The following is a 19,287-nucleotide window of genomic DNA, read 5'->3' as shown; positions in this document are numbered from 1 at the left end:
AAATCACAGAGATTATGATCATTGAAATTCCTCCCACAGTTTTGTGTCGTACCTGGATCAGGCATCGCTTGTGTTTTTTCACTGATGGAATATGAAGGCAAGTTGGTAAATATCCAAACAAAAACCTGGCAGGCTTTCTGTCTTTCCTCAGCGATGAAGTGTTGTCTGTTATTTTGGCAATTAGATGATAATCTGCAGAGGTGTTAGTCGTGTTCAGGCCAGTTATATCCCAGTTAAGGCCGTTTTCTGGGTTTATGTTACTGAGATAATCCAGACGGGGAAGAAAAAGTAACATTTATATGTTGAGCCAATTAATATGTGGTCAACAGCACATGTTAGAATAAATCATGGCAGAGAGACAGACAGAGGTGGGTAGTAACGAGTTACATTTACTCTGTTACATTTACTTGAGTAAGTTTTGGGAAATGTTGTACTTTTAGGAGTAGTTTTGAATCACTATACTTTGTACTTTTACTTGAGTAGATTTGTGAAGGAGAAACTGTTCCTCTTACTCCGCTACATTAGGCTACGTTGAGCTGTTACTTTTCTTTTATCCCTTTTATCCGCGTACGCGTCAATCTCATGACATCACTGGTGATTCTTTGGGAAAATGTTTGTTTTTGCATGTTTTGTCACATTTACACAGACTCAAACACACACAGAGTTTCTATGAGTTCATGTTTGTTCTAGTTCTGCTGGTTAAAAAAGAAAAGTACAAAGGCTTGAAATTTTGTGCTACTTGTGCTTAATTAATTTTTTTATTCTGTTATTATTTTAATTATTTTATTATTTATTAAAGTACGAGGACAAAGATATGAGCCTGAAAGAAAGAAAGAAAGAAAGAAAGAAAGAAAGAAAGAAAGAAAGAAAGAAAGAAAGAAAGAAAGAAAGAAAGAAAGAAAGAAAGAAAGAAAGAAAGAAAGAAAGAAAAAAAGAAGGATAAATTCCAGTTGATGACGTTTTTGTATTGGTATTTTTTTATCATTATCAGGATAAATGCCAGAAATTATCATGATAAATTTTTTAGTCCATACCGCCCATCCCTAGTTAATATGTTTGAGAAAAGTATGAAAACTGTTATTATTTTATTGATTTTATTATTTATTAAAGTACTTGAATTTACTTTAAGATTATTTAAATTTAAGCTATTTTTTTATTAATTTTAATTTATTTTATTATTTTTATTGATTTCATTTGCCTGAAGATGATTATTTTGTACTTTTGTCTGTTTGAATGGTTGTGTTAAAAAAATAAATCAGACGTTACTCAACAGTTACTCAGTACTTGAGTAGTTTTTTGACCAAGTACTTTTTTACTTTTACTCAAGTACCGTATTTCCAGAATTAGAATCAAAACTAAGACAAAATAAATGCAAAGAAGAATACGCTACTTCTTCTTTAGCAGATAGAAGTAGAAGCAGATTTCAAACAGATGGATAAAAAGACACTGTTAGGAAAGATCTATTTAGGTACAAACATGTACATCATTTACAGTTCAAAATGGTTCTGTACATGTAGCAAATATCTAATCTAACAACATAAATATCTGCAGCTTGCATATCTTTTTTTTTTAAATAGAGCGGATGCGGCTTATGTGCAGGTGCGGCTTATAGTCCAGAAAATACGGTAATTATTTGGATGACTACTTTTTACTTCTACTTGAGTCATATTATTCTGAAGTAACAGTACTTTTACTTGAGTACAATTTTTGGCTCCTCTACCAGCTCTGGAGGGACATCATGAAGTCCTTCCTTTCTCTAGTGAGTGGACATGGCCCGACAGCTCCTCTCATTTCTTCTTTCTCCTCAGGTAACTACGGGGAGAGTGGGATGGAGGTGTTCAAGGAGCTGGCTTCACAGGACGGCCTCTGCATCGCTCACTCTGACAAGATCTACAGCAACGCCGGCGAGAAGCACTTCGACAGGCTGCTGAGGAAGCTGCGGGAGCGTCTGCCAAAGGCCCGAGTGGTTGTCTGCTTCTGTGAAGGCATGACGGTCCGAGGGCTGCTCATGGCCATGAGGCGGCTCGGCCTATCCGGGGAGCTGCTCCTAATTGGCAGGTTTGTCTGGGAATGTTTTCCCACAGCAGGGCCTCTGGAGGGGTTGTTATTTTTATTTTTTTTGATGGATAAAAGATGAAAAGTTTTCCAAGCATGATGTGCTTCTGTCCTGCTGCGGTATTATTTAACAGGTACAAGTCTGTAGGAGAAATGTGAACCTCCTTCTAGACGGCAAAAGAGATGGTTTAGATCAGCGGTCGGCAACACAAAATGTTGAAAGAGCCATGTTGGACCAAAAACACAAAAAACAAATATGTCTGGAGCCTCAAAAAAGTATTGTATCAGCCTTATAATGAAGGCAACACATACTGCATGTTTCTATATTAGTTATAACTGGGGTAAGATTTTTTTTTTCATTATGCACTTTGAGAAAAAAGTCAAAATTTCGAGAAAAAAGTTGAAATGTCGAGAAAAAAGTTAAAATTTTGAGAAAAAATTCAAATTTTCGAGAAAAAAATCGAAATATCGAGATTAAATAAGAAAGAAAAAAAGGAAAAAAAGAAGAAAAAAAAGAAAAAAGAAGAAAAAAAGAAAAAAAGGGAAAAAAAAGGGTTAAACATTAAAAAAAGTACCAGGTTGAAATATCGAGAAAAAAGTCAAAATATTGAGAAAAAATTCAAATTTTCGAGAAAGAAATCGAAATATCGAGATTAAATAAGGAAGAAAAAAAAGGGAAAAAAGGAAAAAAAGAAGAAAGAAAAGAAAAAAGAAGAAAAAAGAAAAAAATGGAAAAAAAAGGGTCAAACATAAAAAAAATCTCCAGGGAGCCACTAGGGCGGTGCTAAAGAGCCGCATGTGGCTCTAGAGCCGTGGGTTGCCGACCCCTGGTTTAGATAAAAACAGATTTAAATGGCTTCATTAGAGCTTTCTGTGTCAAGTCGCTGCCGAATACACTAGACACATCACAGGCTTTTGTAGCAACCTTTTCCCAGTAGATGGATTTTGGAGTTCTTGAAGTGTTTGCATGAGTGTTATTCTTCAAATGAGGGTTTTAGATTAAATCTGATGTCATTCATACTGAGTAAAAACATCATTTTGACCTCATAGGTAGCAGCACGTATAGACAAAGAATTGCCAAGGGTCAATAAAGTTGAAGAGAATTAAGAACAGAAAAGTAGCTGGTCATGATGACATACCAGTGGAAGTGCGGAAATGTCAAAGATGGGGGTTTAGTTGAGTTTGAACAGTTTGCTCTTTAACGTATAAAATAATGGCAGAGGGATGAAGGTAAGGTGATAGGAGGAATTATGGTTATACATAAGGAAGTCTGGAGTGGAAGAAAAGTATGTTAGGAGTGGTTCCGGACATGCATCAGTGCAACATGCAGCAGTGAGTAGGCGTAACAGAGAGGTTTCAGGTGGAAGTGGGACTGCAGTAGGAGTAACAGAGATGTTTCAGGTGGAAGTGGGACTGTAGTAGGAGTAACAGAGATGTTTCAGGTGGAAGTGGGACTGTAGTAGGAGTAACAGAGGGGTTTCAGGTGGAGGTGGGACTGCAGTAGGAGTACAGAGAGGTTTCAGGTGGAAGTGAGACTGTAGTAGGAGTAACAGAGAGGTTTCAGGTGGAAGTGGGACTGCAGTAGGAGTACAGAGAGGTTTCAGGTGGAAGTGAGACTGTAGTAGGAGTAACAGAGAGGTTTCAGGTGGAAGTGGGACTGCAATAAGTGTAACAGAGAGGTTTCAGGTGGTAGTGGGACTGCAGTAGTAGTGAAAGAGGAGTTTCAGGTGGAAGTTAGGCTGCAGTAGGTGTAACAGAGTGGTTTCAGGTGGAAGTGGGACTGTAGTAGGAGTAACAGAGATGTTTCAGGTTGAAGTGGGACTGTAGTAGGAATAACAGATAGGTTTCAGGTGGTAGTGGGACTGTAGTAGGAATAACAGAGATGTTTCAGGTGGAAGTGGGACTGCAATAAATGTAACGGAGAGGTTTCAGGTGGAAGTGGGACTGTAGTAGGAATAACAGAGATGTTTCAGGTGGAAGTGGGACTGCAGTAGGTGTAACAGAGAGGTTTCAGGTGGAAGTGGGACTGTAGTAGGAATAACAGAGATGTTTCAGGTGGAAGTTGGACTGCAGTAGGTGTAACAGAGGTTTCAGGTGGTAGTGGGACTGTAGTAGGAGTAACAGAGAGGGTTTCAGGTGGAAGTGGGACTGCAGTAGGTGTAACAGAGAGGGTTTCAGGTGGAAGTGGGACTGCAGTAGGTGTAACAGAGAGGTTTCAGGTGGTAGTGGGACTGCAGTAGGTGTAACAGAGAGGTTTCAGGTGGTAGTGGGACTGCAGTAGGTGTAACAGAGATGTTTCAGGTGGTAGTGGGACTGCAGTAGGTGTAACAGAGATGTTTCAGGTGGTAGTGGGACTGCAGTAGGAGTACAGAGGGGTTTCAGGTGAAAGTGGGACTGTAGTAGGAGTAACAGAGGTTTCAGGTGGTAGTGGGACAGCAATAAGTGTAACAGAGAGGTTTCAGGTGGAAGTGGGACTCTAATAGGAGTAACAGAGAGGGTTTCAGGTGGAAGTGGGACTGTAGTAGGAGTACAGAGGGGTTTCAGGTGGCAGTGGGACTGTAGTAGGAGTACAGAGGGGTTTCAGGTGGCAGTGGGACTGCAATAAATGTAACAGAGAGGTTTCAGGTGGAAGTGGGACTGCAATACATGTAACAGAGAGGTTTCAGGTGGAAGTGGGACTGCAATACATGTAACAGAGAGGTTTCAGGTGGAAGTGGGACTGTAGTTGGAGTAACGGATAGGTTTCAGGTGGTAGTGGGACTGCAGTAGTAGTGAAAGAGGAGTTTCAGGTGGAAGTTGGGCTGCAATAGGAGTAATAGAGAGGTTTGAGGTCCGACAAGTCTGTGAGCTGTAGCAAGAGTAAGGAGCAGGTGGAACAAGGTAAAACTGGACAGGAGGAGATATGTGCGAGAGCAGTGGTTGGAAAATATGGGCTCAGCATACCTGGCAGTGTATCATCAAGTTTTTCAAAATATCACCCTCAGATGCCGAGCTACTTACCTAGTATTGCTAATTTGTGGATGCTGGACTGTTCTGTAGAATATTTCTACATGTATATTACCTTTGGAAACCTTGACGTTTATTTTTCTTCTTCTTTTCATATCAGTGACATCATAGATAGCATGCTTGGTTGAAAAAATGTCTCTGTGTTGTTTATGAACGCAGTGATAATCACCCGACTTATTAAACATAGTGCCAGTAAATCAACTTTTTTCTTTCTGAAAATCTCCCTAGTCCCAGTCTGAAAATAAACAGCTCTCTTTCCTATTGTCAAGTCGCATGGCAATATAAAGTCAACATTTGTCTTCAATCACCTGAAGAATCGGGATTGAGGCGGTTTGAGAGACCATTATCTGGCCCTGAAACCATATTTTTCTCGTGTGTGTACTAGAAAGAAGAGAAATCAAGGTCAGTCCAGGCAAGACAGACTGCATGTGCATAAATTAAATGAAAGTAGAAGTAAAGGTGAAGAGAGTGCAGGAAGGGTGGAGGGGGCGGAGAACAGTGTCAGGAGTTATCTGGGATAGAAGAGTAGCAGTGACAGTGAAGGGAAAGGTTTGCGACAGTAGTGAGACCAGTCCTTCACGACGACTTCTCTATAGAGGAAGGAAGCAGAGAGAGGGGTGGAAGACTTTGTCTTTGGACGTGCCGAGAACGGATGGGATTAAAAATTAGCACATCAGAGGTACAGCCAGGGTTAGACATCTTGGAGAAAAGTAGGAGAGGCTGGATTGAGATGCTTTTGACAGAAAAAGGGGGAGGGATGGTAAATGCAATGGTAGTAGGAGCCAGGCAGCGAATTCTATGTTGTACCAGTGCTTTAATATTGTCTCAGCAAAAATGACTGAATATTAATGTTGACTTACATTTTCTAGCACTCGACTGGTCTCTGGATGGTTTGCATACACAAAAGTTCACATGTAGCTGAAATATTCTCCTTTTTTTTCCCCAAACGGGAGCAGAATTCCTCGGGAAGCAGAAGACGCTTTGAGTCGAGCTCCGTAATAAATAATGCATCCACTCAGCAAGCTCTCCCGCTCCCTGTCAGATCACAGGCGGGATGGGCTAATGTGGGACTGCACCTCCAGCATGAGCTGGGGAATGTGGAGCAGCGAGCATCAAAGCTCACATAAGCACTTAAACCAGGCATTCTCCCTTTGTGGAGTCTCCGTTCACCGCTGGTCCTGTTAGGAGTTGTTTGCAGCAGCTGAAACGAGGCTACAATCAAAGCTAGACATGGTTAATTTACTGGCAACGTTTCATTGCTCGCTGAAAGAACAATGAACCCCAAATCAAGTGCAGCAAGTAAAAAAAAAAAAAAAGAATGGGGGCAGTTAGAAGACTAAACTTTCCCTCACCCCTTCCACACTAATTTTACATTGCCGCTAAAGTTTGCACGGAACATGAGGAGGGTGTAAGGCAGAGCGGTGCGAGGGTGTTTTCTGGGTCAAGGAGACTTCTGAAAAAGGAAAATGTTTTTAGAGCAATGCAGTAAGTGAAGGCATGCAGGCCTGCGCGGTGGGCCAAGGGAAAACGCTGGAGGTGCTACTCAGCCGTCCGTCCTCGGTCGTGTGGAGGATGACGGAGACGGCTATTCTCACATCACAGATCCCACAAATCCCAAACAAATCATCTGAGGAACTTTGAAGTGAAGCTCCCGTTGCTCTGGAAATGGATTAAAGATACCATTCCTCTGCCTGACTCCCAAATCAGCCTGGAAATCAGTACTGGAGTTGAGGGGGGATGAGGAAATAAAAACGGTCCAAATCATCCCCCTGTAAAACTGCCATCCCTCCTTTCCATCCCTTATGTCATTTCATCAATGAATGTGGTTTTACTGCTATTTCAACATTTAGAGTCATCACCAGAAAAATAACACCAGAAAAGTAACTTATTTGACAATTTTCACCTGTTTCAAGTAAATTCTCCCTTCAAATAAGTAGAAAAATCTGCCAGTGGGGCAAGATTTATCTTCTCATTACAAGCAAAAAAATCTTGTTCCACGGGCAGATTTTTCTACTTATTTTAAGTGAAAATCTACTTGAAACAGGTGAAAATTGTTGTTTTTTCCTGTGATGAGTCTTGTTTTAAGTGTAATGAGATTTTTTTACTAAAATGAGACATTTTAACTAGAAATAGGACAAATATTCTTGTTAAGATTTTAAGTTTTTGCAGTGATCCATTTTACTTATCCTGTGAAGGACAGAGTCATATTGATAAGTTCAGAAAAGTGTTTTTTATTGTTGTGTTTTGATGTATTTGATGTAAGCCCAGTGGATATTTAAAGCTTACAGAAGGCTGCATTTAACTGCTGCTATGTCATTCCTGCAGTATTTCTGCAGGTGTTTTGGTCAGTGCTATTATTTGTAATATATTATATTATTTGTAATCAGCACAAATTATCTGTCCCCATATGATAAAATCCACCATCCCCCCTGATTTGTTTTTACAACTCGAGTACTGCTGGAAATGCACCCCCCCTTCTCCCCATCCCTGCGATAAATTACTTCATAAAATCTTAATCCAGTCGTACACAAATACAAGCTCTGTGGTTATGTTTCCCAGCCTAAAATCAAACGATTCATAAATGTGTGATCTCAGATTTGTGCTATACATGAGTACAGGGCTGACGTCAGTGCTGCAGGGTTTTGGCGCTCGGCAGCGTTGGGCTTGGGGGGGCGGGAGTGTGATGCTGAGAAGCAGATGGCCAGGTACTGTAAATACTGTCCCGCTGGCCAAAACCATTGTCGGCTCACTGCTGAAGTTGCAGCCAAGTCAAACGTGCTGCTGGCGTCAACTTCCATGACCCAAATGTGGGTTTTAGAAGTGTGGTAAGCGATATTTCTGTCCCACGGATGACCTACAATTTCAGTAATATTTAAGTTTTGGGTAAAAAAAGCTGTCGGTTTTTCTCTCCGTTTTCACCTCTGGTCACAAGATAAGATATCCAGTTTGGAATTATACACTTAAGCCCCGTTTCCACTTAGCAATTCGGTATGGTATTTTGTGTGTTTCCATTATAAAATGGTTCCCTTAAACCAAACCGTACCGTACCATTTTTGGGCCATCGTTGTTTGTAGGTCCATCGAAAAATGGCACGGTACCGTAAGGGAGGAGCTACTGGCGTCACGCTGTACAATCTGTTGATTGGCAGACAGAAAACTTCAGTACCCACGATAAAAGCAAGCGCAAGCGTTTTTTAAACCCTCTTCACCATCCGCAATATTCTCTCAAACAGCATGGCATGGATTGTACATTAAGTGTAACAAAAATGAGCTGCTGGACGATCTCCATTGGTGCTGTTGGTAGCGTCTCTACGGTAGCTACGCTCTTGTTGTCGTCGCACTAGTATGACGCCATGCTAGGCATTTGGTCTACATCCCGCATGGGCCGTGGTGGCATGACTTGCAGTGGAAACGCTCACCTGAATTGACGTGACCATTCTAAACCGTGCTGAATTGTATCGGACTGAACCGCTCAGTGGAAACGGGGCTTAAGCCTCTATCCCCCCAGATCACTATATAGGTTTGTTGGGCTGTTAATTGTACTAATAAACGACCCTGACCAGCTGTGGATTGGTCTGAAAGGTGCGAGGACGAAGCGCTAGGTGGCAGGAGGATGGTAAAGGCACCGTCTTCGTACTGTTTTTGCTTTTCCAGTCTTGTCGGCCACTCTGAGCACTTAAAACTACAAAAAGACTTCAAATTGGCCGGTTGGTCACATCACAAAGGGTTTGTCTAGTGTTCTTTCTACAGTCTATGGGCCAAATCCACAAAAGGATTGCGCGGCTTTTGCGGCCGCTAAACCAGTGCAAATGAGACAAAAAGATAAACAAACTGCGCTGCCAAGCAAATAGTTTCATGGTGCGCCTGTGCCATTTGCATGCATGTAAATTAGGTAATATTCATACATTCGGCGCAAATTTGCCCCCTTTCTATGCAAATAAGCCTCATTGCAAAAACCGTCTAATTCACAAAGGCCAGCGCTATTTGCCACACGCAAAAATAGTGGAGCAAATACCGTCTTTTCGAAGCATGTATTAACTGCGCGCAAACTCACTCCTCACTCCCGCTCTGTCTCTGTTTCTCTCTCTCTTCAATATCATTCAAGCCTGTGTGATACTGAATGATATTAAGGGTGAAATCTACAGTCAGACATGACTGTACACAGTCAGATCAAGTGGGGTTGTGGACTTATCTCAATTTTAAAAATAAAAATAACAGGACGGAGCTCAGGATTCATCTATACAGTAAGGGGCTGCTTTATTACAAACAATTCCACCATATAAACATATAAATCTTAACATTTGACATTTCATTAGCTTATGTCATACATGCGAAATACTAGAGAAGTACAAATACATGAAAGTTGAGGCTGTTGTGCTCTCTGCAGTTTTCATTATGGACCAATCTGTGTGCTGAAATATGGAGAACACTGGAAACAGCTCCGCTCGACTCAGACAAGGGAAAATTGCACTCAGCTGCAAAACTTTATGGGTGTGTTTGCGCCGGCATATCATTAGAACAAAATCTTTTGTGAATAGGACCTTAAAGCGGGGCAAATTGCGGGCGCAAATGCGGCGCAATTCACAGCGCTATTTGCGGGCGCAATCTATTCTTTGTGGATTTGGCCCTATGATTGTTACTAAACTTGTTAAGCTCCATCTGCTTCCCTGGAATGGAAAGGGTTAAAATTGTTAGCGTCCTTCTCTGCTATTAATACCGTTGCTCTTTGCAAATCATGGATTCAGGGATACTTTGCCAGCTTGGGGAACACTCAAATGTTTGATGAAATCAAGTTGAAGAACATCAACTGTAAAACTCAGAGATGTTTCATAGTGAGCATTTCCACAAGCACCAATTTAAAAAAATACATAAAAGTATTGGAAATAAACAGCATTGTTGCCTAAACTTGAAGATTGTACTTTGGTTTGGTTAGCGATCATGTGGTCTGGAGAGTCCAGATTCGCCCTACTACAGAATTATGGGAACATCAGAGCTGAATCCTTTAGAAAAAAACAACAAATATAATAAACTACATGATTGTGACCAGTGCAGACGCAAAAATCTCATCTAACACTCGGAGCCAGTGAGTCGGGCGGGACGAGTTTCTCTCCGGGCAGATCGCACAGCAACAGTAATAATCTGTGAATTCTCACCAGATTTGTGATTGTGTTTGTGGACTTGGAGGCTTTTGTTCTCCCTCTTCTTTCCTCAAGTACAGTGAGCTCTTCATGCCCCTCGGTGGGGTGGCGTAAGGGGGAACGGACATTTTATTCTGTTTTCTTTTCTTTTTTCAGAATTCAGTCTTATTTTTTAAGGCTGTGAATTTTGGAGTTAAGTGTCATTAAAGAGTAGCCTGTTATTTTCTTTTTCCAGATACTTTTTACTAGTCTGTGCCTCTAAGATATTAAACACTGCATTTACATAAGTCAAATACACAATTAATCTTTCAAATATAAACTCCCAGCAATATCTGAACAAACACAGAATTCTGTTAAACAACTTTCTGCTGTTCGTAAGGAAACAAACATTAACCCTTGTGCTGTCAAAATGACCTAATTCTCCTTCCTTCTCCCTTCCTTCCTTCCTTCCTTCCTTCCTTCCTTCCTTCCTTCCTTCCTTCCTTCCTTCCTTCCTTCCTTCCTTCCTTCCTTCCTTCCATCCTTCCTTCCTTCCTTCCATACTTCCTTCCTTCTCCCTTCCTTCTTTCCTTCCTTCCATACTTCCTTCCTTCTCCCTTCCTTCCTTCCTTCCTTCCTTCCTTCCTTCCTTCCTTCCTTCCTTCCTTCCTTCCTTCCTTCCTTCCTTCCTTCCATACTTCCTTCCTTCTCCCTTCCTTCCTTCCTTCCTTCCTTCCTTCCTTCCTTCCTTCCTTCCTTCCTTCCTTCCTTCCTCCCTCCCTCCCTTCCTTCCTTCCTTCCTTCCTCCCTCCCATCCTTCCTTCCTTCCTTCCTTCTCCCTTCCTTCCATCCTCCCTTCCTCTCTTCCTTCCTTACCTCCTTACCTCCTTCCTCCCTTCCTTCCTTCCTTCCTTCCTCCCTTCCTTCCCTCCTTCCTTGCTTCCTTCCTCCCATCCTTCCTTCCATCCTTCCTTCCTTCCTTCCTTACCTCCTTCCTCCCTTCCTTCCTTCCTCCCTTCCTTCTGTCCTTCCTTCCTTTCTTCCTTCCTCCCTCCCTTCCTTACCTCCTTACCTCCTTCCTTCCTCCCCCAACAGACTGACAACTAACAAAACAAGAGAACTGATCAAACAAACTCGAGATCATGACGGGTAACCTTTAGTTTCAGTGTCTGGTCAGTCCTGTTAGTCAGGGACAATGTCTAAAGTCATCTTTATGAAATTGTAAAAGCAACAAAGCCTTCAAATATCACTTTGGGAATAAATAGAACAAAAAACATAAAACATGTATAAGAATACACAAAATGAACTTAAAAGGGGTTGTGTCTCATATATATTTTAAGATGTTTTGTTTTTGTTCGTGTTTGTAGGTAATTCCTTGTTTTTACTTTGACCTTGAGTCCGTAATACAGATTTTACGATAATGATTTATTCAGAGACAATAAAGTTTGCATTATTTATGAGTACATTGTTTCCCCAGATGATGATTTAAGGTATCACTGGATACACTGCAAAAATTTAGAAATAAGTTTTGTTGAATTAAGCTTTTGTTTTCTGCTTTCTCAGAAATTAATATTTTCTAGCGTAGAGCGTGTTATTTCTTCACCGTACAGCTGGTTCCATCATTCGTTCCCCGGAGTCCCCGGAAGGTTTTACATGTTTCCCTCCTCCAACACTCCTGATTCACATGAATGATGTTAATAAGTACATCAATGTGAAAGACTCATGACATGACATGATTATTAGAATGTTGGGGTTTTTGTCGGTTATAATATTGTTATCGCTTCTATTTTTAGTGATTAAGCTTTGTATCTTCGGGTTTAGTTTTTAGATTTTTCTGCTTCTTTTGTTTCACCCTCTCAAGGCAGGTGTTGCAGATTTGCAACAATTAAATTTTAATTAACTTATTACTCCACATCCATACTTCATGAGCCTTTTTTTACTCAGCAGTACCACTACAGGACTTTAGTTGTGCATTAGCAACAAACCGTTTCCCACTAGCTCACCAGATGTCACTGCTGTGTCCTTTCCAAGATGTCTGCCTCCTTGGTGTCACTGACACACATTTTGTAGGCATCAATTTCATGTAAGTATCACTACCAACCCTTTATAAATTTGAAACCAATACTGCATAGTATGTATTATGAATATATATAAATATAGTACATGCCAATTAGTAGATTTTATCTCCTCTGGGTTATTCGATGTGTGGCCGGACAGGTACTAATGGAAGCCGCATGCTTTATCTACTAGTTTGCCTATATTTTGAGCAACAGTTTATACTGGGTTATTTTACTGTGACCCATGTTTATTAATTACTTTGAGGTGTCATTGAGGGTATATCCTATGGAAAATGAAATTATTTGGAGTGATGTTACAAACTATCAGAGGCAGATTTAATCAAAAGCAAGAAGACCGTGACCAATGAGCGTGGACTTGGTGTTAATGGTGAAGTTGTGTTTCGTCTCGTATCAGAAGTTCCAAAAGGACTAAACTACAAGTGTTTCTTTGACAACTGGTTCACTTCCCCTGAACTCATTGTGGAACTGAAGTAAATGGGAATTCTAACAGTTGCTACCATCAATCGTAACTAGGGTTGCAAAGGGGTGGAAAATTTCCGGTAAATTTCCGGAAACTTTCCGGAAACTTTCCATGGGAAGTTAAGCTGGGGAATTTTGGAAATATTCCAAATTGGAAACTTTCCATGAGAATTATGGGAATTTATGGGAATTTATGGGAATTAACTGGAAATTGGGGGTAATTTAAACAAACTGTATCATATCCAAACATAAATGTAAATATTTATTTTGTCATAAGCAGATATCCATGCAAGATAATACAAAAACATGACATTTCAACAGATTTATTTGAATAGAACTTCAGTTTTTATTCTTGTATGAACAATTATTTTAATGAACAACAAATGTGTGGCCTCCAGGCTTCAAGAAATCACCTGTGCATGTGATGGAGGAATGCACAGTGCCTGTAGGGGGCATGGCCTCAATAGCCCTGCAGTAAGCAATGTGCTGTGTGCATGTGATTGAGGAGTGTACTTGCATTAAATCTGGTTGTTTTAGCCAAGACTATGCTACAATATATTCCCCCCAACTATATTTAAGTTCCCTGTTAAGGGCCAACCTTCAATTCTGTAAATGTCTTATTTATTCCCGTTAATTCCCGTTAATTCCCATATATTCCCGTTAATTCCCATGGAAAGTTTCCAACTTTGAAAATTCCCGGAATTTGCCCTAATCGTAACCGTCTCCGTGGATGTACCCTCAAAAGTGACAAGGAACCGTCAAAGGCTGGGCGTGGTGCGTGTGAAGTGAAACACGAAATGACAAGTGGGATGGCCATCGTGAAGTGGTACGATAACAAGGCAGTGTTACTGGCATCATCCTTCATTGGCCCTGATCCTGTTGATAGATGCAGAAGGGGGATGAAAGAGAAGGAATATGTGGAAGTGGTCAGACCCCACATTGTCAAGCTGTACAACGTGGAAGGAGTTGTCTTGGCGGACATGTTTGCAGCTGTCTATCACATTGACATTTGCCAACGTCGATGGTATCTGCAACTTTCATACATGATTGACCTATCACTAATCCTACCGCCGTCATCTCACCCAGAACCAGGAGAATAAGTAAATGTGAACAGCAGGAAAAGAGGATGACCATTGGAAGATGCTCCAGAACCCCATCAAGCTTCCCACCCTCCACTTCAGAGGAACCATGGGTTGATTTCAGGCTAGACCGAGTCGATCATTTTCAAATGCATGCTGATGAACGTGTACGATGCAGACTGTGCATTCCTGGCCAATGCAAATCTTACTACCCCATATGATAATTTTTACCAAATGTCTGATTTTTCCTGTTACTAAAACTTAATTTGAGCTTGAACCCAGTTCCGGTATTACTTTGAAAGTCCCCCTTCTTGCTCTAGTCCTTGTTACTTTGCTTCCTGTTTTAATTTGAAAGTCTCTGCAAATTAATAGATTGTTCACTGCTGTCTCCTCAGATCCTGTGAGTATGTTGTCCTGTGTTTTCCTCATGTCCTGGTAAAATTTTCCTGGTAAAATAAAGGTTAATAAATAAAAATGTCCCTGTAGTCCATCTGTCCCACTCCCCCGTCATGTTCCTTCAGATTAACTTTGGTTAATTTTCAAAGGACTTATTGTCCTGCCAAAGAGGTGATTTTTACTGGAAAAAAATGTAAACAAATCCAATCTCAGAAAAGTTTTTCATGATTGGGTTAAAAATAAGTATCTGCCAAAAGCTTTAATACCAAGGCCGACTATGATTTATTTATTTTTTTTTAATTTTATTAGTTTGCACACAATAAAATTATCAAAATAGTAAAACAAATGTGACAGGAGAGGTCAAAAAGCCAACAGGCTTATGCAGCGAAACCTCCCCTCAATTTAGGAAGTAAAACAGTAATTACAAAAAACCAAAAAAACACAACAAGACGAAAATTATAAACCTAAAACAAAGAAGGTTAGACTACATAGTTACCGATCATCAACACACAAAAAATAAACAACAAAAAGAAATCAACAAAGAAAACTTGTGACATTTTAAATGTGAATTAAATGAGATGATACATTTCTTTTAAAAATCTCTAGAGAAACAGCTTTTGATAATGTGAAATTTGGAGTTCCATATGTGTACACCGCGATATCTGAAGGAAAACTGGCCGTGTTTAGTTTATAAAAAGGAAGATGAAGATGATTAACCTGTCTAGTTTTATATGAATGTATTTGAGAATTATATTTGAAAAAATTACTAAACGATAGTGGTAAAGAAAAAGGCAAAAACATATGTTTGTATAAAAACACACATATCTGATGAATATTTATGTCATATACTGAAAGAATTTTGAGTTTTCTGAACAAAGGAGTAGAGGGTTCTGTAGATTTAGAAAAAGTTTCCAGTCTTACAAATCGTTTTTGCATTAAATAAAGTTGATGAAGACTGGAAGGGTATGTATTTACGACGGAGTATTAGGGCCAAACTAAGACAAAAAATAAAAAATAAAGTCATAATATTACGAGAATAAAGTCGTAATATTTTGAGAATAAAGTCGTAATATTTTGAGAATAAAGTCGTAATATTAAATATATTATAAATATATAAATAGAACTTCGCAAGATGCTCAATATTCCTCATTTTACGGCTCTTCCTGTTAGAGTTCTCATAAATTATATTCTCATAATATTACAACTTTATTCTGATAATATTACGATTTTATTCTCGTAATGTTACGACTTTATTCTCATAAATTACGACTTTATTCTCGTAATATTACAACTTTATTCTCGTAATATTACGACTTTATTCTATTACGACTTTATTCTCGCAACATTATGACTTTATTCTCGTAATGTTACGACTTTATTCTCATAATCTTATGACTTTATTCTCGTAATTTCCCCCTTTTTTTATCTTTGTTTGGCCCTAATACTCCGTCGTATGTATTTGCCCAAACACTGATGATTTTTATTTGATTTTTTTTCATGATCAGATGAGTATTATTCTTATTTGACACAAACGGACAGATTAACGGGGGGTTTTCACCCAGGACTGTGTTGTTCTGTGCAGTGACGGCTGGGCCGACCGGGTGGAGGTGGTGGAGGGCTACGAACACGAGGCCGTGGGCGGCATCACCGTCAAGCTGCACTCTGAGGAGGTGTCCTCCTTCGACGACTACTTCCTGAGACTCAAGCTCAGCACCAACGCCCGCAACCCGTGGTTCCCCGAGTTCTGGCAGTACCGCTTCCAGTGCCGGCTCCCCGGACACCCGCTGGAGAACCTGAACTACGCACAGAACTGCTCAGGTAGCTGCACCACCTTTCACCTTTCCTTCTCCAAGGCCCCGTAAAAGAGGAACACGCTCTTTAAATATCAATCCGACTGCCGGAGGATTCTCTCTCAATCCAGTAACACTTTTTTTTTTCTTCATATTGTTCATTTGTGTGATACTTGGCTTCTCAGAGGATGAGGATCTAGGTAAACTACAAGCTTTTCATCTCAAAGGATCACGGTTAACGCTTTAGCTTTAAGTTCTTGGTTTCTTGAAACAATGCTCAACAAGCATGTTTCTAAACGCTGCTCACACACTTAAAAAGGCTTATATATTTACGTTTCCAATTTCAAGTTTCATGATGCTTTTTTTTTTTTTTTCAAAAATTATCTCCAAATCAAAGACTTTTGATGCAGTGATAAAACGTAAATATAAAACGATGCATGCGGCGAGAAACAACTTTTATTTTATTTTTCAGTTCACAGCTATAAAGTAGGAATGGGTGATATTTTACCGTTCACGATTTACCGACAAAAAAATTCCCCACGGTAAGAATTTGTATCTCACGGTAAAAACGATAAATTCCTGTTGATGAAGGAAGGAAGGAAGGAAGGAAGGAAGGAAGGAAGGAAGGAAGGAAGGAAGGAAGGAAGGAAGGAAGGAAGGAAGGAAGGAAGGAAGGAAGGAAGGAAGGAAGGAAGGATGGATGGAAAGATATGAGTCTGAAAGAAAGAAAGAAAGAAAGAAAGAAAGAAAGAAAGAAAGAAAGAAAGAAAGAAATTAGCCAGAAAGAAAGAAAGAAAGAAAGAAAGAAAGAAAGAAATTAGCCAGAAAGAAAGAAAGAAAGAAAGAAAGAAAGAAAGAAAGAAATTAGCAAGAAAGAAAGAAAGAAAGAAAGAAAGAAAGAAAGAAAGAAGGAAAGAAAGAAAGAAAGAAAGAAAGAAAGAAAGAAAGAAAGAAAGAAAGAAATTAGCAAGAAAGAAAGAAAGAAAGAAAGAAAGAAAGAAAGAAAGAAAGAAAGAAAGAAAGAAAGAAAGAAAGAAAGAAAGAAAGAAAGAAGAATAAATTCCCGTTGATACGTGTTTGTGTAACAAACATGGCGGATCTGAGTCATTCCAGTTTTGCAGTACAGGTGTAACTCATTCAATTGGTTTTTATTAATTCAATGTAATTGGTGTAGTTTAGTAGCATTTAGTATCTTTTAGAGCAGTGATTTGGCTCCAAAGACTGAATGTGGTTATAGATTTATAGGTACAAAGGGAAAAGAAAGAGTTGAATTGGTATTTTTTCTATCGTCATTTTTATCGTTATCGGGATAAATGCCAGAAATGATCGTGATACATTTTTTAGTCCATACCGCCCATCCCTACTATAAAGATATTTCTTTGAATTTGTTTTTATTGCATTGCACTTTTTTCTTCTGCAACATTGGCACATTATTTATTTGATTTTTTTTGTCTCTTATGCACAAAGTTGAAGCCTTTGTTAATTTCTAGAATTCATCATGTTTCTATAGATGTTGTAAGTGGAGATAGAGTTACTCTTTTCTGTTTTATTTTTGTATTATTTCTTTATTTATTTTGGTGTAGAACTCCAAGATGGTGAGTGTTTTCCTCTGAATGGACCTATAATGCTTTTCACTTTGAAAATATACATAGAGGTTGACTGACATTAAGGTCGATTGCATTACAATTAATCTCAGTTGACCTCTTATATATAAAAAGCTATTGGGATGTTTTTTCTTCTCTGGGAGCCCAACAATTAAGTCTTGACCACCTTCACACCCTTTCTAGCTTTTAAACATGTGAAACAGCCCAATAACTGCCTGATTCAGCTTAATTTGCATGGAGAAATGATGCTAGTCGGCCCGTAGAATAGACGGAGACGGCGCGGCCGTCAGAATAAAGGCTGAATTAAGCTTCTGCGTCACACCAACGCAGAGCACACGCCGCAGCCGTGACGCCGTATTGAACCCTTCGGACTTAAGGCCGAAATATGGTTCTGCGTCAAAACGACCCCGTGCCTACGGCGTGTGGTTTTCGTCCACGCAGACCACACGCCGTCACCTGCGTCGTCACTGACGTGCACCTCCCGAAAATTGTAACTACGCGTCGAGGCGACGCAGACCAAACGCAGACGAGAGGGCTGTGATTGGTTCGCTTGGTAGCCACGCATTTCCGGTTTCCGGTTTGAAGCAGTCGTGAACTTTCAGCGCTCTTTTCTTCGTTTATGTGTGATTTTTTTTATTTAGTTTTTTTGCACAATAGTTGTCCTTATCTCTTTGATTCACTGTGACTGGAAAAAGTCGGATAAACCAGGAAAAGATCGCTAACTAGCGGTCGCGGGGGGTACTGCACCGCGACCAAATGGAGTGACGGAGAAGTCCGAAGGGTTCACAACGGCGTCACGGCTGCGGCGTGTGCTCTGCGTTGGTGTGACGCAGAAGCTTAATTCAGCCTTTCTCCGTCTCTCCATTTGGTCGCGGTGCAGTACCCCCCGCGGCCGCTAGTTAGCGATCTTTTTTTAAATGGTTTATCCGACTTTTTCCCGTCACAGTAAATCAAAGAGATAAGGACAACTATTGTGCAAAAAAACAAAACAATAAAAATCACACATACACGAAGAAAAGAGCCCTGAAAGTTCACGACTGCTTCAAACCGGAAACTGGAAATGCGTTGCTACCAAGAGAACCAATCACAGCCCTCTCGTCTGCATTTGGTCTGCGTCGCTCGACGCGTAGTTACAATTTTCGGGAGGTACACGCCAGTGACGGCGTCAGTGACGGCGTCAGTGACGGCGTCAGTGACGGCGTCAGTGACGGCGTCAGTGACGGCGCAGGTGACGGCGTGTGGTCTGCGTGGACGAAAACCACACGCCGTAGGCACGGCGTCGTTTTGACGCAGAACCATATTTCTGCCTTAATCCCGCGGTGCAGCGGTCGGTTCCTCTGCTTGCATGTTGACATCATGACTGAGGCTCGCACGGCTCAGCGCTGCGAGCGGCAAAGCCGAGGAGCTTGTTAAACTAGGTCATCAACCAGCACTTCTTCCCTTCGGATGCTCGCCCAGCTGCTCCCCGGAGCAGACGCACTGTTGATGTGTTTGTTTGCACATGCGGTGACTTTCCCAGCAGTAGTTGCTAAATCATTCAGAGAGAGACACGGGAAACAGCGATGGATGAGAGTGCAGGTTTCAGGCCGAGTGCAGTCGGACGTATGAAGTATGAAAGGGAGGAAGGAAGGGAGAAAAGATGGAAGGAAAGAAGGAAGGGAGGAAAGAAGGGAGAAAAGATGGAAAGAAGGAAAGAAGGAAGTA

At 40.5% G+C, this 19,287-nt stretch overlaps 1 protein-coding gene across 1 annotated transcript in view; it reads left to right on the top strand.

Annotated features, from left to right (window-relative positions):
- LOC133461932 (metabotropic glutamate receptor 1-like) overlaps nt 1-19,287 on the top strand; it is a 59,573-nt gene that overhangs the window by 7,639 nt on the left and 32,647 nt on the right. The window contains exons 2-3 of the mRNA XM_061742959.1: nt 1,809-2,058; nt 15,772-16,007. Coding sequence (XP_061598943.1) covers nt 1,809-2,058; nt 15,772-16,007 — 486 coding nt within the window. The remainder of the gene's footprint in view (nt 1-1,808; nt 2,059-15,771; nt 16,008-19,287) is intronic.

The sequence above is a fragment of the Cololabis saira genome, chromosome 16 (genome assembly GCF_033807715.1).
Source record: "Cololabis saira isolate AMF1-May2022 chromosome 16, fColSai1.1, whole genome shotgun sequence".
NCBI lineage: Eukaryota > Metazoa > Chordata > Actinopteri > Beloniformes > Belonidae > Cololabis > Cololabis saira.
This window is presented reverse-complemented; position numbering and strand designations above follow the sequence as displayed.